General features: G+C 54.4%; 1 gene segment (V, D, J or C); it reads left to right on the forward strand.

The window, feature by feature from the left end:
• Positions 1 to 26,355, forward strand: part of LOC120380442 — a 37,006-nt gene continuing 10,651 nt past the window's right edge. The window contains 1 exon segment of the V gene segment in view: positions 1 to 95. Within this exon segment, the coding sequence occupies positions 38 to 95 (58 nt within the window).

Below are 26,355 nucleotides of genomic sequence, written 5' to 3' on the forward strand. Positions count from 1 at the left end.
TGCCCTGTCCTGCCTACTGGGGAGTTTCCGTCCTTGCATGAAAACGAGAATGAAATTTCTGCTGCTTTTCCTTTCCCTGTTCTCTGCCCCCATCAGTGAGTGTCAGCCAATGGAGCAGTGGAGGGAATTGGGGACAGGTCTGTGGTGTGTCCCTGTGGCTAACGCTTTTCTTGCTTTGTTTCCCTCTCCCCAGGTGTCCTCTCCCAGGTGCAGCTGGTCCAGTCCGGATCGGGAACGGCTAAGCCTGGAGAGACCCTCGCACTGACCTGTGCCGTCTCCGGGTTCTCCATCACTACTCAGTATTACTACTGGCACTGGATCCGGCAGCCCCCCGGGAAAGGGCTGGAGTGGATGGGGTACGTGTACCCGTCTAGTAGCGGGAGCACAGGCTACGCCCCGTCTCTCCAGGGCCGAATCACCATCTCTGCAGACACCGCCAAGAACCAGTTCTCCCTGCAGCTCCGCTCGCTGACAGCTGCAGACACCGGCACCTATTACTGCGCCAGAGACACAGTGACTCAGAGCAAAGCGGGACTGGCACAAAAAGGGGAAGCTGGTTCTAAGCAGCCGAGTGAGGCCGGAGTTACAGGGACAGTGGAGCCCTGCAGAGAAAGAGACACACACGGCGAACTCACTTGGAAAAACATACAGCCAAGTCGTTGGGATTTTTTTAATACTCTGCAGAATTTACCCAGTTTCTCCGGACACGCCTCGCCTTTGAGCTGCCACAGGAATCCTGGGAAACCCACTGATAAAACCCAGGTGTTTCCTTCCTTCCGAATGGCCATGGGAGCGGGCAGGGAAAGCATCCCGGAATTAAGACCTACAAAATAATCGCACCGCGTGTCTGTGTCGCAGTGCGTGTTAGGTGTGCAGCGGGAAGGTCGCGGTCTTTGCCCTCGGCAGAGAGTGGCGGGCGGCACCACACTCACAGAGAGAGAGGGAGGAAGGGAGAACAAGTCTGATTTTCTCCAGTAGGCGGCAGCAGTCCGACACGCCCATACACAGCGAGAGAGCAAATCCCATTCTCTCCGGTAGGGGGCAGCAGTCCGACACACCCATAGAGAGAGAGAGAGCGCAAATCCCATTCTCTCCGGTAGGGGGCAGCAGTCCGACACACACGCGCGGCTGCTGGGTAGGAAAAGCGCCGGAGCAGAAGGTGCCGGTTTCCTCCCCAGCCTGGGCTGCAGCCGCTGCCCCGTGTCCCGCCAGCACCGCCCTTGCTGTGACACAGCCCGGAAGCTGCTTCCCTCCCGGTCCATACAGCTGTTTGTCGGTCTCTGCGGGGAAACCAGCCTCCCCCCCCCCTGCAGCAGCGGCTCCTTCCCCATCCGACCCTCCCGGGAGAGCCCCCCGCCTCGGGACCTCTCCGGCGCGTGGTCTGTGCCGGTGGCAGGCGGCCGGCACGTTTTGGAGCAAGGAGAGACACGCATTGATTTCAAGGGGCTTTCACCTCAGACATGGCGGGGCGGGGGGGCAGTATCTGACTCTCCCATCCACCGGACAGCGCCCCTGCGTAGCGGTCCCTCCCCCGGGTAGTTTATCCCAACTGGGTGAGACCCGCATGCAAATCCCTGCCCGGGGGGTCCTGTTAGATACAAACCCCTGGTTCTAGGCACCCCAGTCCCTCCCCAGACACAGAACTGCCCCGTCCTGCCCGCTGGGGAGGTTCCCTCATTGCACGAAAACAAGAATGAAATCTCTGCTGCTTTTCCTTTCCCTGCTCTCCTCCCCCAGGAGCGAGCGTCTCTGGGGCAGCGGGGAAACTCTCTCTCTCTCTCTCTCTCTCTCTCGGGTGGGCAATTCTCTCCTTGCTCTATTTTTCTTTTCTCAGGTGTCCTGTGTCAGGTGCAGCTGGTCCAGTCCGGGGAGACCCTCACGCTGACCTGCGCTGTCTCCGGGGAATCCATCACTGACAGCACTTACCGCAGGGACCTGGTCCGGCACCTCCACCCCGCCCCTCCCGAAAGGGCTGGAGTGGAGGGGACGCGTGTATCCGTATAGCAGCAGCAGCAGCGCACACTGCGCCCCGTCTCTCAAGGGCCGAGTCACCGTCTCTGCAAACACCGCCAAGAACCAGGTCTCCCTGCAGCGCCGCTCGCTGACAGCCGCAGACACCGCCGCGTGTTACTGCGCCCGGAGAGCTCCACAGCAGGGACCGGTACACGAAGGGCAGGGGCGGCTCTAGGCACCAGCAAAACAAGCTGGTGCCTAGGGCGGCAAAATGTAGGGGGCGTCCCCTGCCGCCAGAGGGGGCGGCAGGCTGGGCCGGCGGACCTGCCGCAGTCATGCCTGCGGGAGGTCCACCGGAGCCCCGGGAGGACCGGACCTGCCGCAGGCATGACTGCGGAGGGGGCGCTCGTCCCGCGGCTCGGCTGGACCTCCCGCAGGCATGACTGCGGCAGCTCATGCGGAGCCGCCGGACCAGCGAACCGACCGCAGCTGCTGGAGGTCCAGCCGAGACACGCGGACCAGCGGTCCCTCTGCAGTCATGCCCGCGGGAGGTCCGCTGCTCCCGTGGCTCCGGGGCGCCTCCCGCGCATGACTGCTTGGGGCGGCCAAAAACGTAGAGCCGCCCCTGACGAAGGGGGAGCGGTTTCCATGCAGGGCATTTACTGTCTCACAACTTGCACTGTCTGGAGGCTTGGACGGGTCGGATTTTTACTGCCGGACCCAGTCCGGTAAAGGTGAATGTCAGTAAACACACACACAGCCCCGGCCCCTGCCCCCCAAGACAAATTTCCATCCATCATCACTGACATTTACAAATGTTCAAAGTAAAGAAAAGCTTAAAACTCAGAATTTTGTGCAACTAGGTAACGCTTCAAAATGTTTTCAACTAAACCTCAACATTGACTGTCCCAAGAATGATTTTTAAGAACCCAAATTCTGACAACCGCAATTATCTCCCATTTCAGGTGGCTACAGGCCAATAATTTCCACAGGCTCCAGGATGTTACTTCCAGTTCAAACACGTCATAGACAGTCCTTCCGTCAGCTCGCCGTGGGTGGAGCCGCTCTGGCTGCTAACCCAAAGGGATACGTGGGACTGGAATTATCAAAGAGCTCGAAGCACCAACAATCTGGGGGAGACATTCACAAAAACAGAGGCACCGGAAGTTATATTTATCCTCCTGGCACAAAATCCCGCCTGCCTCGGAATTGCAGCAACCCAGAGCGAGCTGTGCAGGGGCCGAATTGGTGATTCCTGGGTGCTGGGGTCATTTATCCTTAATAAATAAACACTCAGGATGGAACAGTCTTGGGATTTCTCTTCCCTCTCGTGGCTGCTTTAGGTGAGAATTGAGAGGAGATCCAGAGACAGAAGGATGGAAATAATATATTGTAGGTGTCAAGTGAAAGAGATTATGGGTATGGTTTTGGTTATGTTAAAGAATTTTTTAGGATTAGGGTTAAAAAAATAAGTATCGGGTTCTGGTTTGGGCGAGGATTCAGCATTCAAATTAAAATTAGGATCAGGACTAGAGCTGGAGATAGAGGACAAAGTTAGGATTAGGGGTAGGGTTAGAAATAAATGTAGGGTTAGGTTGTGGTTATGGTTACGTTTAGGAGAAGGGTATAATGAACAAATAAAAGGATGGTTTTGGATAGTAGATGTAAAGTGAATCTTTATCTTGTTAGGAGGAAAGTCACCAAAATGGAATCAAAAGAAGTAGAACTCGAATGCCCTTCAGATCAGCTTATTAATGTTATTTAATTGCCTGACTCACACTGAAATCAATGGGAGGTAGGAGCTATTGATAAGTGATTTCTTGACAGACAGGAATCAAACTAAGTTTTCTTTAACTGTCTTAAGATCTGTTTCTTTATCTGGGGATAGTGGGTGCCATTAGGACAGGGTCTCCTTCTTAACAGCTTGCTAGTACATTGTTTTAATGTAATGTAGATGGAATGTGAGGAGGTGACTTCCTGCTTCTCAGCTAATGGCTGCTGCTTGGCTGCCTTTTTAATCTGGCTGCAGATGAAGGCCATAGGCTTTAGGCCTTACAATATGGCTGCAGACAAAGGCCTTATCCTTATAGCGATTTGCATGCGGGTTTCCAAGGGTGGGTATAATAAATGACAGGGGTGAGCACTCAGTACATGACCATGTCCCCTTGGGGACACAGATGTGTCCTTTACACCTCAGAGAGACTGTGTGCTCAGCTCAGCACCCGTGTCTAGTTGGCAGTCGGTATCAAGCCAAGTGCCCCAGGGGTGGTCCTGGTTCCGATTTTGTTCAACATCTTCATTAATGATCTGGATGATGGGATGGACTGCACACCCAGCAAGTTTGTTTATGACACTAAGCTGGGGGGAGAAGTAGATACGCTAGAGGGTAGGGATAGGGTCCAGAGTGACCTTAGCAAATTAGAGGATTGGGCCAAAAGAAAATGGATGAGGGATCTGGGGAAGATATCTGTCTGTGGAGATGGTCCTGCTTTGGGCAGAGGGTTGGATTAGATGACCTCCTGAGGTCTCTTCCACCTCTAATATTCCCTGATTCATGTCAGGCTGTGGAGCTGTGTGAGGGTAGGATGGTGGGACCACAGGGCCTGGACTGAGATTCTGAAGAACCCGCTGGAACAGGGATTTGTGTATAGGTTTCACCCAGTTGGGATAAACTGGCAGAGATACTTCTAGCTAGGCAGCCTCTCTGTTGGGTTAGAGAGTCTTACATGGTCTTTATGTATGTAAGTTGTGAGATGAAGTCAATGGTTGTCTGTGCATTGGAGCACTGGCTACCACAAAATGAGCTGGGCAAACAGTGGCCTAAAATACAAACAATGCACAGACCGTGTCAATAGAAATGAGACTCTCCCGGGAGTGCGTGAACATGAGAACATACGAAAGTCCATAGTGGGTCAGACCAAAGGTCCACCTAGCTCAGTATCCTGTCTTCCAACAGTGGCCAATGCCAGGTTCCCCAGAGGGAATGAACAGAACAGGGAATCGCCCAGTGATCCATCCCGTCGCCCATTCCCAGCTTCTGGCAAACAGAGATGGGGCCACCATCCCTGCCCCTCCTGGCTAATAGCCATTCATGGTCCTATCCTCCAAGAACTTCTCTAGTTCTTTTCTGAACCCTGTTCTAGTCTTGGCCTTCACAACATCCTCTGGCGACGAGTTCCACAGGTTGCCTGCTGGGGAAAGAGCTGCAACTTCAAGGTAAGAAAGGCTGGTTTTAGACACCTGTCTGACAAACAGCCTTACCTGAAGGGGAGAGATCTGGGCATCAGGAGAAGATACAGCTTTGATCTTTGTCAGAATGACTGTGTGTTTGTGTGTGTGTGTGTGTGTGTGTGTGTCTGTGTCTGTGTGTCTCTCTGTGTGTCTGTGTTTGTGTTCGTCACTTTCCTACTATGGGGTGGAACGAGTCCTTCTCCATGTCTCTCTTTACAGGGAACAAAGTTGAATAAACCCATTTTATCCCTTCTGCCTCCTGTAAATATCCCCGGTGCCTTGGCCAATACAGGGGAAATTCCTGTCCAAGGGCCCTGAATGGGTGTGTGGAAATTACTTACCCTTTTTGTACGAATGTTTTGCTCTGTGTCACTGTGTGCCTGCCTGGCACAGTAATAGGTGCCGGTGTCTGCAGCTGTCAGCGAGAACTGGTTCTTGGCGGTGTCTGCGGCGATGGTGACTCGGCCCTGGAAAGACGGGGCGTAGCCTGTGCTCCCGCCATATGGATACACCCATCCCATCCACTCCAGCCCTGTCCCGGGAGGCTGCCGGACCCAATGCCAGGCGGTATCGCTGCTAATGGAGGTCCCAGAGACAGCGCAGGTCAGTGTGAGGGTGTTTCCGGGCTTCACCGCTCCTGGGCCAGACTGGACCAGCTGCGTAGCGGACAGGACACCTGAGGGAATTAGAGTTAAATCGTAACTACCTTGCCAAGGGCTCGGCCGGAGCGTCAGGCAGAGCGTGGCGAGTCCCGACCCCGCTCCCCCGGCCGGAGCGCGGCGAGTCCTGGCCCCGCTCCCCTGGCCGGAGCGCGGCGAGTCCCGCGGCCCCGCAATCCCGGCAGGAGCACGGCAACGCCACGGCCCCACTCTCCTAGTGGGAGCGCGGCAATCCCTGCGGAACCACTCCGCCAGCCGGAGCCCCGGCCGCACTTGCTAAAGCCACCCTGCCGTGATCATTTCCCCACCGCCTGCCCTAGACACTCACAGGGCGAGACGGACAGCAAACACAGAGTGGATAACAACGATATCATCTTCCAGTAGGAGAGTGCAGCGAAGGAAATCCAGTTCTCTGGCAGCCAAGAGCGTGGGAGAAGCCAGAGTTTGCCATTTTATGGGGTAACCCGGAGCTGAGATTTGCATAAATATCACACACCCTGCCACTGCACTACAAAGTGTGATCTCTAGCTACTGCTATTCAGTCAGTTTCTAATTAGTGTCCACTTTGCCCCTTCCTTCCTTCCTTCCTATGCCCCTACATTGGCGCCCATCACAATAAATTTTGAGTTCATGTTTGTGATTTCAAAGTTGTCGGTTCTTTCCGAAGACCACAGGGAGCTCCATTTGGCACAGATGACTGTCTTTTCTCCCATTCTACACAAACTTACAAGTTCTTTCCCTCCTGCTGATACCTTGGAAACCTGCAAAGCACAGGACAGGCCCCAAGGGAAGCGTGTTTCCCACACAGGCTGCTGTAGAATTAACTCTCTGCCCCTCCGGGCTTTCATCGCCTTCCTTTGGGGTCAATTGAATTCCGCTACACTTGGGCGCAGCGCCCCCGTCTGGTGAGACCCAAAGCTGCAGCTGCTGCTTGTGAAAAGTCTCCTTCAGTGCTGCCCAGAAGTGGGAATGAACATTCAAAATAATTTAAAAAACAATACTAGCTGCCAATTTAATTTTAAAAACAGCAAAAAATATCCAGCTCCCTTTCCATTTCTGATAAGGAATCTTGAAGTTTTAATCTCCTCAGTGTCAGGACTGGCTCTAGGCACCAGCAAAGCAAGCACGTGCTTAGGGCGGCACATTTCCAGGGGTGGCATTCCGGCCATCCTCTTCCAGGAGTTGAGGCTTTCAGGTGTTGCAAGGAAAAGAGCTCCAGCCAATGTGCTTACTCGAGATTCACGGGGTTACTGTACAATTGCCCGCTAGAAAAGAGAAGCTGGGAGCATGGAAAGCTAGAAGGAGCTCAGGTGCTGGGAACAGAGACTGGGGCTGGACCAGACAAACTTCTGCAGGGTCTAGTTCTCTTTAAAATCTTGCCATCCTACTAATGGGACTGACCCCACTGGCTCTGGTGGAACAATATGTGGGGTAAGGGTTACTAGGCTAGGAAGGGTTTGCAGGGCCACTCTCAAAATCCCAATGGAGCTGAAATCAAGAACCTCTCCAAGCGCAGACCCAGGGGCGGCTCCAGGCCCCAGCACACCAAGCTAGTGCTTGGGCCAGCATGCCACAGGGGGCGCTCTGCCGGTCGCCAGGAGGGCGGCAGGCAGGCTGCCTTCGGCGGCTTGCCTGCGGAGGGTCCACCGGAGCCGCGGGACCAGAGACCGGCAGAGCGCCCCCCACAGCATGCCGCAGTGCTTGGGGCGGCGAAATGTCTAGAGCCGCCCTTGACTCAGGCTAGGAAGGGTTTGCAGGGCCACTCTAAAAATCCCAATGGAGCTGAAATCAAGAACCTCTCCGAGCGCAGACCTCACTGTGTCCAATCAGGTTTGCCTCTCTGGGCTCCAATCCATGTAGGGTTTAAATGGAAATAGGTACCATTTCCAAGCTAACCAGTTTGCAACAAACTCTGAAGCCCTCAATCCTGAATTTTGGGGGTGTGCAAAGGGCCAGCACATCTGGGAAGAGGAGAGCACAGAGGGGCTAGCACAGACGTGTCAGCCAATGCAGGGTCCCTTCACTGGGATACCTTGTAACCGCGATGGTTTATAATGTCAGAACTCAGTCAGGCACCTGAGGGGAGAGATCAAACAGCTGGTTTGTGGATCTCCAGAGTGAAGTTCAGCCTGACAGCTGGATCCCACGTGCATCGACCCTGTCCTCTAAGCGAACATGGACTGGCCCTTGGCAAGGCTAACACAGAGTTCAGGCTATTTCACACTCATGTGTCTGGATGGAGAGAGAGATTTCAGACCGGGCGCTCCTAGGGAAACCTAGGGGGACTGTCCGTACAAATAGGCAGCGGACACAGGGGATCAGGCTGATGCAGCCAGCCCCATTTCCGCTCCACCATCACTGATGGAGCCCAATTCCCCCAGTCGCTCTGTACGGCTACAGCAGGCTGCCCCAGCCAAAGGCGCCTGGTCTGACAGAGCAGTGTCAAAAGAAGACCCGACTCTAAAGAAACAAGGACTGGTCAGAGGGACAAGATGCAAGGATTTCCAGGAGAGGCGATCTCCTCTCTCTGTGTCTCTCCTAACAAAGGCGACACCAGATGCCATCCTGGACTCATTCCGTGCTACTCTGGACACGGTGAGGCGAGTCAGGGTCAGGTTTTTTCATGGCTCTGGGACAGACTGAGTGGTGCCCCCAGACCCCATTGTCCTAATCCCTCCCCCCCCCCACACACACACTCTTCCCTTTTGATCTGTGGGATATTTCCTGACCCTAGACATGTGAGGCATTCGTTACAGGAGCAGGTCACTGGAAGGAGGGTGGTGATGAGAAAGCGGGACGGGGGGACAAGGGACATTCCTTCCAATTAAGGTGAAAGAGAAAGACACCAGGAGCCTTTTACTGAAAGGAGGGAGAAGCAGGGGAAAGAAACACTGGTGGGTTTTAGACTTTAAGGAGTGAAACTCTCTGATCTCGCTTCCAGTCTGGGTGGGAAGTGAAGTTCTGCGCTGAAAGAAGAGCAAATGCAAAAGAGATTCTCCTTTAATACGACAAGATGCCCCCAGTAAACCAAGTAACAAATACAAGCCCCGTCTTTCTTTTGAATCCAAGAGATGCCCTTGGAATGAGGTTACAGAGCCATCAGCAGCCATTGATGAGCAGAGTGGAAAACAATTCAAATCAGGGGCTGTGCAAACATGTGTAAAAGCCACAAAAAAGCAGGGGGGAGGGGGTGGTTTGCTTGGGGTGGCAAAAAAACTAGAGCCGGCCCTGGGAGGGATATGTCCACAAGTGGGCAGATGGGACCCAGACGAAGGAGGACATGGTTAAACTGATTGTACTGGAGCACCTGTATGAACATTGCCCATCCAACCTGAGAATATGATTGGTGGACAAAAGGCCAGAGGCCCTGAAGAGTGCAGGGCATCTGGCTGACAAGTTTGTGGACAGCTGATCAGGGGATGGAATGGAGGAATCCCAAAAGAATAAGCCCACCACTGTGCAGAGACAGAGTCAGTCTGGGATGCCCCAAAGGGGGAATGTGGAGAACCCCCTATCAAGGGGAACAACCAGCATCAAGACCAACCGACTGTCTCAAGGGGACCAACAGAACATGAATTGTTATTACTGTGGGCAGAGAAGCCACATACGGACCAAGTGCCCTAAGCTCCAGGACAGACTAAGCGGACCAAACCTGCGAAGAGTTAACTGGGTAGGGTGAGGAAAGTTCAGGGGTAGGAAGAGGAGGGGCAGGGGTGGGGCCAGACGGGGTCGAGCACCCACCAGGCAGAAAGGAAGTCAGCGCCACAAGCTACTGTATCTGGCCCATGACATTTCTCTCTCAGGATACCAGAGAATCTGCTTCTCCAGTCATTGTGTAGCATTGCAGGCATGAGTCCAGGGCAAAGCAAAGTCTCCTCTGTCTCTTCCAAATTCACCTTCCAGCGAGCCGCTCAGATAGGTGGCAATATCTTGGCTGGAGGGGGTCCCAGCAATTTGCTTCTTGACAGCATCCTACACAGCAGTCTCCACGATGTCCCTCACCGTGGCATCCAGGCACATCAGAAGGCGAAAGGCATGAGTGATCAGGGCAATGTCACGTAGATAACCCATTCAAGTAACGTTGGCACCGCCCTGTCTGTGCGAGATGTACACCAGTTCACTGCTGTCCCTCTGGGGAAGAAACATCCACTTCTTCACCAGCTGCCGGATGGTGTTGTCTGCCTTCTATGGCAGTACCTTTGCCATGGCAGATCCCTTCAGGATGAAAGAGATATGGAGGATCAGGCAGATGTTCAAGGTGTTGATCGTCTGCCACGGTGCCAGTAGGGAGGAATTAATTCTAGTCACATCTCATAGGATCTCCGTGATGGGGTCCTCAGGTGTCTGCTGGACGTGGAAACCCGTGGGCATGCCGAGATGTTGGTACACTTGCCCATCCTCAAGGAAGATCATGGGTTTTCTAAACCATTATGTGGAACTTCTTGTAGCTTTCCACTGTAAGGGAAGGGGGGGTCAAACTAGGAAACAAAGGACTCCTGCCTTGTGCAAATCTTATTTAAGGGTGGGGAGTGAGGTAATCCCGGCCATCAGTTCTCCCCGGCTACCCCACCCAAGATGACGTCTGGAAGCAAATAAGACTGAACAGGGGGAAAGAACTGGGTCCAGGCTGGAAGGGCAACTGGCCTGTGAAGAAGATTAGAACAACATTTATGGTGAGAACTCACATGTAACCAGTTTCTTTAGTGTTTTAAGCTTAGTTTGCATACTCTGTTTTATTTTTTTAGTAATCTCCCTTGTTCTGCCTGCTACCTCCTTAACTACTTAAAATACACCTGTTCTAGTTAATACATTTATTTCTGGGCTATAACATAACCCACTTTATGTGATTCCCTAACAACACACAGTCAAGCTGTGGAACTCCTTGCTAGAGGATGTTGTGAAGGCCAAGACTATAACAGGGTTCAAAAAAGAATGAGATACATTTATGAAGGATAGGTCCATCAGTAACTATTAGCAGGATGGGCAGGGATGGTGTCCCTAGCCTCTGTTTGCCAGACGCTGGGAATGGGCGACAGGGGGTGGATCACTGGATGATTCCCTGTTCTGTTCATTCCCTCTGGGGCACCTGGCACTGGCCACTGTCAGAGGACAGGATACTGGGCTAGATGGACCTTTGGTCTGACCCAGTATGGCCGTTCTTATGAAGCACTTGTTCATACAACTGGTACTGTCAGCTTGTGGAAATCATTGCAGGGGATGCTATAAATGCCAAAAAAACCAATTAGATAAGTTCATGGAGGACAGATCTAACAATGGCTATTAGCGAGGTGGGCAGGGATGCGACCCCATGCTCTGAGTGCCCCTAAACCTGTGACTGCTAGAAGCTGGGACTGAACAATGGGGGATGGATCACTCAGTAGTTGCCTATCCTGTTCATTCCCTTTGAAGCATCTGGCACTGGCTGCTGGCAGCAGAAAGAAGACTGGGCTAGATAGACCTTTGGTCTGACCCAGTATGGTCATTCTTATGTTCTTATGGGGAGAACCTCACACTGACCTGTGATTTGTTCAATTCCTCTAGGTCTCTAGTCCTTAGTGGGTGTTCCTATTGGTCATGGATCCAGCAGGGTTGGAGAGGGTGGGACAGGCTCCCAAAAAACAGGATAGAGGAGAGAGTTAGGATTAGGGGTACAGTTAGAAATAAATAAATGGTTGTGGTTAGGATTAGGGTTATGGTTAGGGAAAGGGAATAATAAAAAATAAAAGAAGCGTTTTGGACAGCGGAGGTATAGTGATTCTTTATCTTGATAGGAAGACAGTTGACAATATAGCATCAAAATAAATGGAACTCTAATGCCCATACATCCAGGTTTTTAACATTATTTAATTGTCTAACTCCCAAAAAAGGGGAAGAGGATTCTATGCAGTGCAGTGAGACCAGTATTAGATGAAGATCCTTGCTGTGACACATGCATTCACATGAACATAAACTCATGCACAGCAATCTCCCCAGACCCCAATACACAGTAAATTGAATATGACACCATATGCCAAAAATAAAAAGCTCTCTCTCTCTCTCTCTCTCTCTTTCTCTCACACACACACACATACAGACTCACTTATAGACTCGCCCAAAGTGAATCCACTATGAAAAATATATGTAAACATTTGTATTCAAGTAAACAGACGTCAGGTAATTTCTCTCTACTGCCTGCCCTATCCAGAGCAGGGTCTGCCTAATCTCCCACAATACACTGTCCCCAGAGTTCTGTTGCAATACACAAATTCAGTCAAAATGTGAGTTGGCATAATCCAACGTCTCGTGGGAATTCTGTGAAACAGAAATAAAATAAGGTAACAGCACAGACATGGAGTATAAAGAGTAAGAAAAAGGCAACATGCAATGTGCGGGTGTGTTCTCTGTACACAAAGGTATAAACAGACACAAAGCGAGAAGACCCCCGTTACCTCCCTTAGCGGGCTTCACGTAGATGGAAAGAGAGAGCATGTTTCCAGGGGCGGCTCTAGGGTTTCCGCCACCCCAAGCAGGGCGGCACGCCGCGGGGGGCGCTCTGGCGGTCGCCGGTCCTGCAGCTCCGGTGAATCTCCTGCAGACTTGCCTGTGGAGGGTCCGCTGGTCCCGCAGCTCCAGTGGACCTCCCCCAGGCATGCCTGTGGAAGGTCCACCGGAGCCGTCTGCCGCCCTCCTGCGGGACGCCGTCCCAAACGCGCACTTGGCGCGCTGGGGTCTAGAGCCGGCCCTGCATGTTTCAGAAACACCCACCGAACTGGGCTCTCCCACTTCAGCAGGGACCGTCAGTGAAAAACACAAAAATTCAGACACATCTATCTACGTGCACAGACAGCAATTCTCATCTCCTCTGGTGGGGGGCAGGAATTACCTGGGAACAGTCACTGCTGGCACCTTAACAAGCATCCAGTAATCACTGGGGGAAATCCACTGGCTTGTGCGGTGCAGGTCAGATTAGCTGGTGCAAATAGTCCTCTCTGGGCTAAATATAATATGAAACTATTAACCTGAAAATGACAAACTATAAGGGTCTGCTTGCCCCTCCAGGTTACTCTTAGGGCTCCCTGAGTGCAAAGTTCTTCATTGCATAAAACCCCAAAGCTGCATCGTCCCTTTGGGTCTCCGTTTCCTCCTCCCTCACTGACCCTGTTTGTCTGTATCCACTACCGAATGCCCAGTGTCTCCCCACGTCTGCACCACTTTCCCCGTTGGATATATCTGCAGTGTCACTTATTAACTAATCGGTACTACACAGAGGAATCACCTTCCACTTTGCTCATCCCCCTGACATCTCATTTCTAGTGACTGCTTCTGTGCACTGTTTATGTCTCTCGGAGATGCACACTGCCTTTCTCAGCAGCCTCTGTCGGAGGTTGGGATTCAAAGACTCAATTGAGCCCTATTCTAAGGCACACTGCACTGAGCGGAAAGTGCATCATAAGGTTCAGTGACTTCCACATCCCAGCCCAGACATGATCTTGTCCACTCCACCAGGTGACACTCCCAACCTACATGGCTCCCTGTCACTTTATACCTGCTGGGTGCAACCAGCATGCAAATCTCTCCCCAGGGCATTGCTGTTTAAATACAAACTCTTGATTCGAGGAGCTTCAGTCCCTCCAAAACACAGACCTGCCTGGTCCTGGCCACTGGGGAGTTTCCCTCATTGCATGAAAATGAGAATGGAATCTCTGTGGCTTTTCCTTTCCCTGCTCTCCACCCTCACCTGTGAGTGTCTATGGGACAGGTGGGGAAATCCAGGGCAGAACCATACATTATTTCTATGGCTAATTCTCTCTTTGCTCTGCTTTGCTTTTCCAGGTGTCCACTTCCAGGTGCAGCTGGTCCAGTCCATCCTGGGAGCTGTGAAGCCTGGACAGACCCTCACACTGACCTGCACTGTCTCGAGTGTATCCATCACTGACAGCAGCTGCTCCTGGGACTGGATCCGGCAGCCTCCTGGAACAGGCTGGAGTGGGTTGGAGGGATTTATCCATATGGTGGGAGCACAGTCTTCACCCCATCCCTCCAAGACTGAGCCACCATCTCTGCAGACACCGCCAAGAACCAGTTCTCCCTGCAGCTCCGCTCGCTGACATCTGCAGACACCGGCACCAATTACTGTGCCAGTGACACAGAGCAGAGCAGGGACTGGTACAAAAACAGGATGCTGTTTCCATACATACACAATAAGGGCCATTTGAAAGCCCTTTCTCTGACTGTGGCTGGACATAAAATATATTTACAGGAGGGAAGCGAATGCAGATACATTCATATAGAATGGGTCCATAAATGGCTATTAGGATGGGCAGGGATGGTGTCCCTAGCCTCTGTTTGCGGAAGCTGGGAACAGGTGACAGGGAATGGATCACTTGATGATCACCTGTTCTGTTCATTCTCTCTGAGGCACCTGGCATTGGCCACTGTCAGAAGACAGGATGCTGGGATAGATGGACCTTTGGTCTGACCCAGTATGGCCGTTCTTATGAGGAGAACTTCACACTGATCTGTGTCCAATCTCTCCGGGTCTACAGTCCTTAGTGGCTGTTTCCATTGGTCATGGACCTAGCAGGGTTAGAGTGGCTGGGATACGCTGGCAAAAAGCAGATCTCAGTAACTCTAGAGGATAGAGTTAGGATTAAGGGTAAGGTTAGAAATAAATGCAGGGTTATGGTTAGGGTTATGGTTGGGGAAAGGTATAATGAACAAAATTAAAGGATGGTTTTGGACAGCAGATATAAAATGATACTTTGTCTTTATAGGAAGAAAGAGGCAGGGGCGGCTCTAGCAATTTGGCCGCCCCAAGCAGTCATGCCTGCAGGAGGTGCACCGGAGCCGCGGGACCAGCGGACCTCCCTCAGGCATGACTGCGGAGGGTCTGCTGGTCCCGTGGCTCCAGTGGACCTCCTGCAGCTGCGGAGGGTTCGCTGGTCCGCGGCTCCGGTGGAGCATCCGCAGTCATGCCTGTGGGAGGTCCACCCGAGCCACGGGACCAGCGATCCGTCCACAGTCATGCCTGCGGGAGGTCGAATGGAGCCGCGGGGCCAGCCGACCCACCGCACTCATGCCTGCGGGAGGTCCGCTGGTCCCGCGGCTCCAGTGGACCTCCCGCAGGCATGACTGCGGAAGGTCCGCTGGAGCAGGCTGCCGCCCTCCCGGCAAAATGCCGCCCCAAGAGCGTGCTTGGCGCGCTGGGGTCTGGAGCCGGCCCTGGAAAGAGCACAATATAGAATGAAAATAAGTGGAACTCTAATGCCCTTTGGAGAAGATTTTTAATGTTATTTAATTGCCTAAGTCCCAAAATAGGGGAAGAGGATTCTATGCATTGCAGTGAGACCAGTTTTAATTGGAGTGTTGGATCCTCGCTGTGACAGATACATTCACATGAAAACAAACTCATCCACAGCAAAGTGAACGTAAACAACACCATATGCCAAATTCACACACACTTATATAGTCTCCACACCTGTACCACTTTCCCTATATCTGCAATCATAGACTATGAGGGCTGGAAGCGATCTCAGGATGTCATCTAGTCCAACCCCCTGCTCAAAGCAGGGCCAATCCCCAGACAGATTTTTGGCCCATATTCCTAAGTGGCCCCCCTCAAGGATTGAACTCACAACTTTAGGTTTAGCAGGCCAAAGATCAAACCACTGAGCTATCCCTAGTATGATACAGAGGAATCACCTTCCCCTTTGCTCATCCCCCCTGACAGCTCATTTCTACTGACTGCTTCTGTGGACTGTTTATGTTTCTCAGAGATGCCCAATGCATTTCTCAGCAGCCTTTGTTGGAGGCTGGGATTCACAGATCCAGTTAAGCCCTGTACTAAGACACATTACACTGAGTGGAAAGTGCGTCATAAGGTTCAGTGACCTCCACATCCCAGCCCAGGCATGATGAAGATCTGTTTCTGTCCACTCCACCAGCCAATACCCCCTACCTACACTGCTCCCTGTCGCCTTATACCCGCTGGGTGCAACCCGCATGCAAATCCCTCCCCAGGGAGTTGCTCTTTAAATACAACCCCCCCTGATTATAAGTGCTTCAGTCCCTCCCTAGAAACAGACCAGACCCTGTTCCTGACCACTGGGGACATTTCCCTCCTTCCATCAAAGCAAGAATGAAAGCTCTGTTGCTTTTCCTTTCTCTGCTCTCCACCCGCACCTGTGAGTGTCTCTGGCACAGCTGGGGAATCAGGGACTGAAGCATAGATTCGTTCAGTGGCCAATTCTTTCCTTACTTTGTTTTCCTTTTCCCAGGTGTCCTGTCTCAGGTGCAGCTGGTGCAATCAGGCCCGGGAATAGTGAAGCCTGGAGAGACCCTCACCCTCACCTGTGCTGTCTCTGGTGTACCCATCACTGACTTCAGCTATGCTTGGAACTGGATCCGGCAGCCCCCTGAGAAAGGGCTGGAGTGGGTGGGGTATGTGTACCCATATAACAGCAGGGAGACAGGCTACACCTCGTCTCTCCAGGGCCGAGTCACCATCTCTGCAGACACAGCCAAGAACCAGGTCTCCCTGCAGCTCCGCTCACTGACAGGTGCAGACACCTCCTTCTACTACTGCGCCAGACACACGGTGACACAGAGCACAGCAGGGACTGGTATAAAAAGAGGAAGCTGGTTCTAAGCAGCCGAGTGAGGCCAGAAGAGCAGGGATAGCTAAGCCCCTCAGAGATAAAGACACACACAGTAGATTGAATATGAGCAACCTACATACTAATAAAAACAACGAGGAGTCCTTGTGGCACCTTAGAGACTAGCAAATTTATTTGGGCATAAGCTTGTGTGGGCTAGAGCCCACTTCATTGGATGCATGGAGTGGAAAATACAGGAGCAGGTATAAATACACAGCACATGAAAAGATGGGAGTTGCCTTACCAAGTGGGAGGTCAGTCTAACGAGACAATTCAATTAATGGCAGGATACCAAGGGAGGACAAATGTCTTTTGTAGCAGTAATGAGAGTGGCCCATTTCAAACAGTTGACGAGAAGGTGTGAGTAACAGTAGGGAGAAATTAGTATGGGCAAAATGAGGTTTTGTAATGACCCATCTACTCCCAGTCTTTATTCAGGCTTAATTTGTTGGTGTCCAGTTTGCAAATTAATTCCAGTTCTGCAGTTTCATGCTGGAGTCCTTTGCCCCTCTGCCATGTACATCGGCCAAACCAGACAGTCTCTGTGCAAAAGAATAAATGGACACAAATCTGACATCAGGAATTATAACATTCAAAAACCAGTAGGAGAGCACTTCAGTCTCCCTGGTCAGTCAATAACAGACCTAAAAGTGGCAATTCTTCAACAAAAAAACTTCAAAAACAGACTCCAACATGAAACTGCAGAACTGGAATTAATTTGCAAACTGGACACCATCAAATTAGGCCTGAATAAAGACTGGGAGTAGATGGGTCATTACAAAACCTCATTTTGCCCATACTAATTTCTCCCTACTGTTACTCACACCTTCTCGTCAACTGTGTGTTGTGTGCAGTAAGAAGGGTTCTTTCCTTTAGTAAAGAGTAGCACAAATACACACACACAAAGAAGTCTCACTCTGTCCAGTAGGGGGCAGCAGTCGTCCTCTCTCACACCCACCACAAGCAGTTCTTCTGCACCAGTGGTTCTCAAGCCGCAGACCGTGGGCCACTTCCCGCCCAATCAGCACACAGCTGCAGCCCATGACATCCTCAGGGCCATACAGGTAGCGTATATATTGTGTGGCTGCAGCTCACATAACACACAGAGCAGCCCACAATGGTAAATAGGTGGAGAATCACTGTTTTATATGAAAGCTCCAAAAACTTAGATGCTGCATTTCCCCAGTGTGTGGTGACAAACCAGGTCTCCCCGCACTGTGCTACTGTGAGAGAGTAAAGCGGGGGTGGGGGGAGGCTAATACAATCATTCCTGTTCAGATTCACAGCTCATGAAATACTGAGTGATCAGCCCCCTGTGTCCATAGCCCTTATCCCTGGACTGCAGAGCGGGGCTGCAGCCAGGAGTTCAGGCAGAGATGGCGGGTGCCCAGTTTACAGGGCCTGTTAAAAAAAGGGCACCAAATGTATTGGGAAGCCCACGGAATGATGGACAGAAAAACACTGCATCATGGGACAGTGAGCCCTGCCCATGATGCACTGTGATCCATTCCCCATTCCCACAGCTCCTAGCAGCAGGACACACCAAGTTGCATGGTGGGATAGCTACCCAGGATGCACTGCTCTCTCTGTCGATGCTCCAGCACCAACCATGGCCATCCTCCGCCCATGCAGGGAGTGTTGTGTGAACATGCACAAGCGATGCAACTATTCCCGTTTGTGATCGTGACTGAACTCTGTAGTGTAGACACGGCCTTGGGGCAAGCGGAGTCTACACGGACAGTCAGGCCCTGTCTCACTCCAGATGTTGGCGCCTACAGACAAGACTGTTCCATCCCCCTCTATTGTGCATCTCCCTTCAGGGCTGCTGCAGCCCCAGCTCTCAGGCTGAGACACCCCAGAAGAGGCATCGTCTCTCCATGCCCAGTTCCTCCCCTTTCGATAAAGCTGTTTGTCAGTCTCTGGTGCCTGAAACCAGCCTCTCCCTCCCGCTGCCGCTGTGACTCCTTCCCCGTCAGATGTTCCCAGGAGTTTCCTTCCTATTGGCAGAGTCTGAACACGCCTTGTACTGATTCCCTTTGCCCAGCACAGTCTGCAGTAGCCAGGGTTCCAATGGAGAGAAACCCACTGACTGCCCCGGCCTGTGGGTCACACCCTAAGGGATGAGGGGGCTGTGAATCTCCTACCCACCAGACAGCGCTGCCTAGCTAGAGGTCTCCCGGTAGTTTATACTCGCTGGGTGAAACCCACGAGCAAATAAATGCCTGGCCCAGGGGGTTCTCCTGGGCATCAGCGTTAGCGAGTGTCCTCCAGACCCTCCTTCCTACCCTCACACGGGCATCACTTGTCATTACATGGCTGCTGAGCTGAGCACCTGGTCTCTGTGTGCTGTAAAGGAGACACCTGTCCCCGAGGGGACATCGCCATGTACTGAGCGCTCACCCCCTGGCAGCTCTTATACCCACCCCGGGAACCCACATGCAAATCCCTGCCCCGGGGGGTTTCTGTTTAAATACCAACCCCAGGTCCTGGGTGCCTCAGTCTCCCCCCAGACACAGCACTGCCCGGTCCTGCCTGCTGGGGAGTTTCCCTCGTTGCATGAAAACCAGAATGAAATCGCTGCTGCTCTTCCTGTCCCTGCTCTCTGCCCCCACCTGTAAGTGTCTATGTGGGAGCAGGGGAATCCGGGACAGAGCCTTAGGCTTGTTCTGCGATTAATTGATTCCTTGCTCTGTTTTTCTTTCCCCAGGTGTCCTCTGCCAGGTGCAGCTGGTCCAGTCCGGCCCGGGAGCGGTGAAGCCCGGGGAGACCCTCACCCTGACCTGCGCTGTCTCCGGGTTCTCCATCACTGAGAGCGGCTACGTCTGGGACTGGGTCCGGCAGCCCCCCGGGAAAGGGCTGGAGTGGATGGGGTACGTGTACCTGTATAGTGGCGGGGGTACAAGCTACGCCCCGTCTCTCCAGGGCCGAATCACCATCTCTGGAGACACCGCCAAGAACCAGTTCTCCCTGCAGCTCCGCTCGCTGACAGCTGCAGACAGCGGCACCTATTACTGCGCCAGACACACAGTGACACAGAGCAGAGCAGGACTGGCACAAAAAGGGGAAGCTGGTTCTAAGCAGCCAAATGAGGCCAGAGAAGGGGGATACCTGTGCCCCTCAGAGATAAAGACACACACTAGATTGAACACTGATGAGCTCCCAAAATCCTAATAACCGGTTCCCTACCGGGTCCTCGCTGACACTTCGGTGGCGGTGGGTCTCCACTCGCTCCGGGTTTTCAGCGGCATTTCAGCGACGTGTCCTTCACCCGGAGCTAGTGAAGGACCCACTGCCAAAGTGCTGCCAAAGACCCGGTAGAGAACCATGTGGTGAGTACAAGCTCCACGTGCCTGTCTCCCCTGCAACATCCGACCCCAACCCATGTCCTGCCCCCGACTGCCCCCCTCAGAACCCACAACCCATCAACCCTCCCCTGCTCCTTGTCCCCTACCACCCCCTCCCGAGACCCCCACCCTAACTCCCCCTCAGGACCCCACCCCTACCCAACTCGTCCCACTCCCTGTCCCCTGATTGCCCTGACCCCATCCACCACCACCCCGACAGACCCCTGGAACTCCCACACCTACCCAACACCCCCTGTTCCCTGTCCCCAGACCACCACCCCAAAACCATCGCCCCACCAACCGCTCCCTGCCCCTTATCCCACCCCCCTTCCCATACCCAGCCAGGCCCCCGTACCATGCTGCTCCGGGCAGCATGTATGAACGCCACGCGGCCGGTGGAGCTCGCAGCCCCCGCACCCCTTACCTTGCCGCTCAAAGCTGCCCAGACCGCTGGCGCCAGCAGCCCAGCACGCTGCATCTCTGCAAGGGGGGAGGGGCCGGGGGAGCCTTCCCAGATGAGAGCTCAGGCAGGCCGGGCAGGATCCGGCCCATGGACCGGAGTTTGCCCACCCGCTGGCCCCTTTAACAACTGGTTCTATACCGGCTTCTAAATTTAACAACCGGTTCTTGCGAACCGGTGCGAACTGGCTCCAGCTCACTGCTGAGATTGAATATGAACAACCTGCTTACTAACAGTATCAATTTAAAATGCCTCCAGCTGCCAGCCAGTTTCTCTGGACACCATTTACCTTTCCGCTGCCGGAGGAATCTTTGCAAACTTACTGGGGAATGTGTCATTTGTGTACTCAGGGTTGGAATGGATGAGTGAATGTTTCTCTGACAGCGAGCTGGGAAGAAACGGGGGGGGGGGGTGTTTATATAAATACAATTTGCTCCTGCTTTGCTAGATATTCAGCTAGTGGAGCGGTGTTTTGCTCATTGCAATCAGCTTGGCTGGTGTCGGGTAACAAATGATGTTAGTGCTGAATGTAGGGGTGGTGAAATAGGGTTACCAATGTTTGCAATTACTGTGGGCATACAGAAAAGAAGGACTGTGCTGAATCTGTCCCAAAGGAGGGGGCCACCCTCACTGAAAATAACCTTGGTAAAACAAGGACTCGAATGTCCGAACCCTGTGAAAGTAAAGGGGGGGGGGTAGATTTCTATTTCTCCAGTCATGGAGGCTGTACAGTCTTAGCCAGGGGCCTCTGTAAGACTATTTCAACCTGTTTTTCCCCACTGGTCAAAGAATAGAGCTACCTGGTTTCATTAGGAGCTGCTTTTGTTGCATTAAATGTCTCCCTGAAAGCTGAAATCAGTGGTGGGGAGATTGTGTTTCTGCCCAGAGCTGAAATCCCTAAGGGACTGATGAGCAGGTAGCTGGTGATAAGAGGCCAGCAGGGAGGCAGTGGAGATGTGTGTGAGCAGCCAGCAGGGCGGTGGCAGAGAGGTGTGATAAGCAGCCAGCAGGGCGGCAGTGGAGATGTGTGTGAGCGGCCAGCAAGGCGATGGCAGAGAGGTGTGATAAGCAGCCAGCAGGGAGGCAGTGGAGATGTGTGTGAGCGGCCAGCAAGGCGATGGCAGAGAGGTGTGATAAGCAGCCAGCAGGGCGGCAGTGGACAGGCGTGATGAGCGAGTAAGTTGCCTCTTAGCCCCGCACCCAGGGTGGGAGGTGAACTCTGCAGCTGCACCTCTGAACTCTGGGTCTGCACTGACCCAGGACAGCAACTGTGAGTGGGGAGCACAGAAGGGTTGAGCATGTGAAGGGGACTTTTGGGTTGCTGGACTTAAGACCCTGGGGGAAAAGGACAGTGCCCAATTTACTTGGGGTGGGTCTTTTGCTCACGGTTTATGTTTATGAGCCTGTTTGTGTTTTCCCAAATTAATGTCAAGTTACTTCCCTCACTTCAGTAAAACTTTCTTTTCTGCACTCACACTCTGTGCTTGCGAGAGGGGAAGTATTGCCTCTTAGAGGTGCCCGGGGTGGTGTCTATATTTCCCAGGTTACTGGGTGGGGGCTCGAGCTGGTTCTGTATTGGATCAATGGGAAGGAACTCCTAGATATTGAACCCGGCCCTGGCTGCTGCAGGGTTACATTTGTGACATTAAAATTATTATAGAAATAGGCACAGAAAGGTTCCTGGCAATACAGTAACACAATGATCACTTGGGACTCCTGTGTCCGTCTGCTGGCCTAGGTCTGTGTGAGACTCATTCCGTCCAGTAGGGGGCAGCAGTTTCCCTCTCACACACCCACAAGCAGTTTTTCTATCCAAAAGCACCTAAAACGTGGTGCTACATTTCCCCAGTGTGTGGTGACAAAGCAGGTCCGCCCGCAGCTCCGCTCCCACGTGTTACTGTGCTAGTGACAGAGAGTAAATCGGGGGTGGGGGGAGGCTGATACAATAATCCCTGTTCATATTCGCAGCTCATGAAATACAGGGTGATCAGCCCCTGTGTTCATAGCCCTTATCCCCGGACTGCAGAGCGGGGCTGGAGCCAGGAGTTCAGGCAGAGATGGCGGGTGCCCAGTTTACAGGGACTGCTGAAAAAAGGGCACCAAATGAAGTGGGAAGCCCACGGAATGATGGACAGAAAAAATGCATCATGGGAACGTGAGCTGGCACCCATGATGCACTGCAGTCTGCAATCCATTCCCACAACTCTTAGCAGCAGAGTTGCACGGTGGGATAGCTACCCAGGGTGCACTGCTCTCTGTGGATGCCCCAGCACCAACTGTGGCTGAGCTCCGCCCACACAGGGAGCGTGGTGTGAACATACACAGGTTTATGATCATCGACATCACTTGCTTTGACTTAACTCTGTAGTGGGGAAAGCGGATTCTACACAGACAGTCAGGCCTCTCTGGTGCTGGAATTTACCATTTGCATTGTAGGGAACAAGAGTGACACAGACACACACACTGACTGTGTCTCACTTGAGATGGTGGCGCCTACAGACAAAACTGTTCCATCCCCTCTATTGTGCATCTCCCTTCAGGGCTGCTGCAGGAGTCCAGCCCCCTGCCTTCACTAGCAGGACCAATTTTTGCCCCAGATCCGTAAGTGCCCCCTCAAGGATTGAGCTCACAATGCAGGGTTTAGCAGGTCAATGCTCGAACCACTGAGCTAGCCCTCCCCCCAAACAGTGGGCACATGGGCTCTGTACTATTGAGTTATCCGGGAGAGGGGGCGGGCGGAAGCCCGCCCCATGCTAACGGATCCCCCCCCCCCAGCCTAAGGGGAGGATCCACAAGGCCACGGAAACCCACTAAGTGCGGGGGACAACTAATAAAAGAACAGGGACAGGAGTGAGGTCAAAGGGTCATAAGGAGGGAGCCTGATGGGGACACCGAGCAGAGAACCCCGGACAGCGCCCACTGCTCCTCGAAGGCGTCAAGGGAGCCAGCGGACGCCGCCCAGGGGAACTCCGCCCGGAGACGTGAGCGGACGAGGGATCGGAAACAAGCCCCACAGTCGCAGGAGTCTCCGTCGGCCAACCTCCTCTCCCTGGTCGCGTGGATGGCCTTTTTAGCCAGGGCGAGGAGGAGGTTGACCAGGAGGTCCCACGACTTTGTGGGGCCACGGATAGGGAGTGCATGGAGAAGGAGGTGAGGGGAAAAGTGCAGCCAGAAACGTAACAGAATGTCGGTGAGGAGCCGGTATAGGGGCTGCAACCTGGCGCACTCTAGGTAAACATGCGCCAGGGTCTCCCTCATGCCGCAGAAGGGGCAGGTGTCCGGGACAGGGGTGAACCGCGCCAAGTACACGCCCGTGCTCACGGCCCCGTGAAGGAGCCGCCAGCTGATATCCCCGGCGGGCCTCGGGACCAGGGTGGAGTACAGGCTGGCTCACGGGGCTCTCACCTCCACAGGTGGCAAGAGGTCCCGCCACTTGGTGTCGGGGCGGGACACGAGGGTGAGGAAGTGAATGGTATGGAGCACGAGCGCGTAGAGTTGTTTCCTTGGCGCGGTTTGGAAACGGACCAGCTGCAGATCGTGCAGCCGGCTGGCGGAGAAGGGGCAGGGGGGCCGGTCGGGTCCACGGGGCAGGGGCCCGATGAAGAGGTCCGGAGGGCTCGGGGTGGGGGCTGGGCGGGGCGTGCCCTCACGCAGGACCCGGTCGAGGTAAGCCCGAGCAGCGGGCGGCAAAGCGGCCTTCACCTCCTGTAGTACGCGCCGGGGAGTACAAGGTCTGGAGAGCCCCATCCGCCGAGCGAGCGTCAAGGGATCCAGCCAGTCTCCCCGGTCGTAGTCCAGGAGGTCTCCGACCCTGGTGGCTTCTGCCAGGACCAACCTCTGGCGCACCGCGGGGGACTCTGCCACCTGCACACGGAGCTGGGGGTTGTGTAGCAGGGGCTCCGCGAGGAGATCTGCCCCCTCGGTGGCCGCCACGGACCTGGTCGCAGAGAACAGCTTCCAGGTCCGGAGGAGGTCCTGGTAGAAGACCGGCAGCCCGGAGAGGTCTCGCGGAAGGCCCCTCGGGTTGAGATAAAGGAGCTGCCGGTCGTATCGGAGCCCTCGGAAGCGGCGCAGGAAGGCGTGCGCCAGGGCTCTCCATGCCGGACTACCCGCACCATAAAGGAGCCTCTGCAGTGCCTGGAGGCGGAAGACGTGGACCTGAGTGCGGAGGCACTTCAGGCCCTGCCCTCCCTCCTCCAGGGGCAGGTGGAGTACCCCTGCAGGGACCCAGTGCAGTCCTGGCCAAAAGAACTCCAGCACCACCCTCCGGAGGTCGGTCAGGAACACCAGGGCCGGGACCAGGGTGTTGAGCCGGTACCAGAGCATGGACAGGACCAGTTGATTGAGCACCAGTGCCCTCCCTCGGAGGGAAAGGCACCGGAGGAGTCCTGTCCATTTCCGGAGCTGCTCCGCCACCCTCCCCTGCAAACCTTGCCAGTTCTCCGGCGGAGAGGGATGCGTGGCAGAAAGGTAAACGCCGAGATAGAGCAGCGGACCCGCGCTCCACCGGATGGCCTGAAGCGCGGGTGGGAGGGAGCTCGCCTGCCACCCGTCCCCGACCACCAGGCCAGAGCTCTTGACCCAGTTGACCCGGGCGGAGGAGGCTGCTGAGTACACGGCTTGGCAGGCCTCCACCCGCGCCAAGTCGCCCGGGTCCTGGACCACGAGGAGCACATCGTCGGCGTACGCCGACAGGACCAGCCGCAGCTCCGGCTCCCGAAGCACCAACCCCGTCAACCTCCTACGGAGGAGACAGAGGAAGGGCTCGATCGCCAGGGTGTACAGCTGGCCTGAGAGGGGGCACCCCTGCCACACTCCCCGCCCGAAGCTGACCGGCTCGGTCAGGGTCCAGTTGAGCCTGACCAGACACTCCGCGGAAGCGTACAGCACCTGGAGAAACCCCACAAACTGGGGTCCGAAGCCTAACGCCTGCAGAGTGCCCAGGAGATACCCGTGGTCCACCCTGTCGAATGCCTTCTCCTGATCCAGGGACAGGAGGGCGAACGACAGACCATCCCTGCACCCAAGCTCCAAGAGATCCCGGACCAGATACAGGTTATCGAAGATGGTACGGCCCGGGACGGTGTAGGTCTGGTCTGGGTGGATCACGTCCTCCAGCACGGACCCTAGCCGAATCGAAATGGCCTTTGCAACAATTTTATAGTCCGTGCTGAGGAGCGAGATGGGACGCCAATTCCATAAATCGCGGAGGTCCCCCCTCTTCGGCAATAAGGCGAGCACGGCTCGCCTGCACGAGAGAGGAGGACCCCGCCGGCAAGGACTCGGCCCAGACGGTGACTCAGGTCTGGGCCGAGGACGCCCCAGAACACGCGGTAGAACTCCACGGTCAGCCCGTCCATGCCCGGGATTTATTGGTGGGCATGCGACGGAGGGCTTCCGAGAACTCGCCAGAGTGAGAGGCAGCTCTAGCCGGTCCGTCGCCCGCTGACCGTCCGGGAGTCCGTCCCAGAGCACTTTGCAAGCGGCAGGATCGGTCGGATCCGGGAGAAAAGGCGCGCGTAGAAGGTCCGGGCCTCTCGCACATCTCCGCCGGATCCGTGAGGGGGAGCCGTCCTCCGCCAGGAGGCAGGTGACGTGCTTCTTGGCCCCTCCGTTTCTCCAGGGCGAAGAAGCGGAGCCGCGATCCATCTCCCGAAGGAGGCGGATGCGGGATCGAACAAAGGCGCCCCGGGCCCAATGGTCTTCGAGGACCCGGAGCTCCTCCCGCTTCTCCCGGCACGCTCCGCAAAGGGATGGATCCTCGGGGCTGGCGGCCAGACGCCTCTCCAGCGCTCAGACCTCCCGCTCCAACTGCCCGATCGCCGCATCCTCCGCCGGCTGGCACCCGGGTGTAGTCACGGCAGAAGAGCCGGGCGCGCACCTTCCCCACGTCCCACCACCGCCGCGCCGAGGGTAAGGCGCGCCGCTGCCCTCGCCAGGCCAGCCAGAACTCCCGGAAGGACGCCACAAAGCCCCCATCCTCCAGCAAGCTGTTGTTGAAGTGCCAATAGGCCGGCCCCGGCCTCTCCGCGCAGAGAGAGGCCGTCACGGTGACGAGGTGGTGGTCCGAAAAA

The sequence above is a fragment of the Mauremys reevesii genome, linkage group 13 (genome assembly GCF_016161935.1).
Source record: "Mauremys reevesii isolate NIE-2019 linkage group 13, ASM1616193v1, whole genome shotgun sequence".
NCBI lineage: Eukaryota > Metazoa > Chordata > Testudines > Geoemydidae > Mauremys > Mauremys reevesii.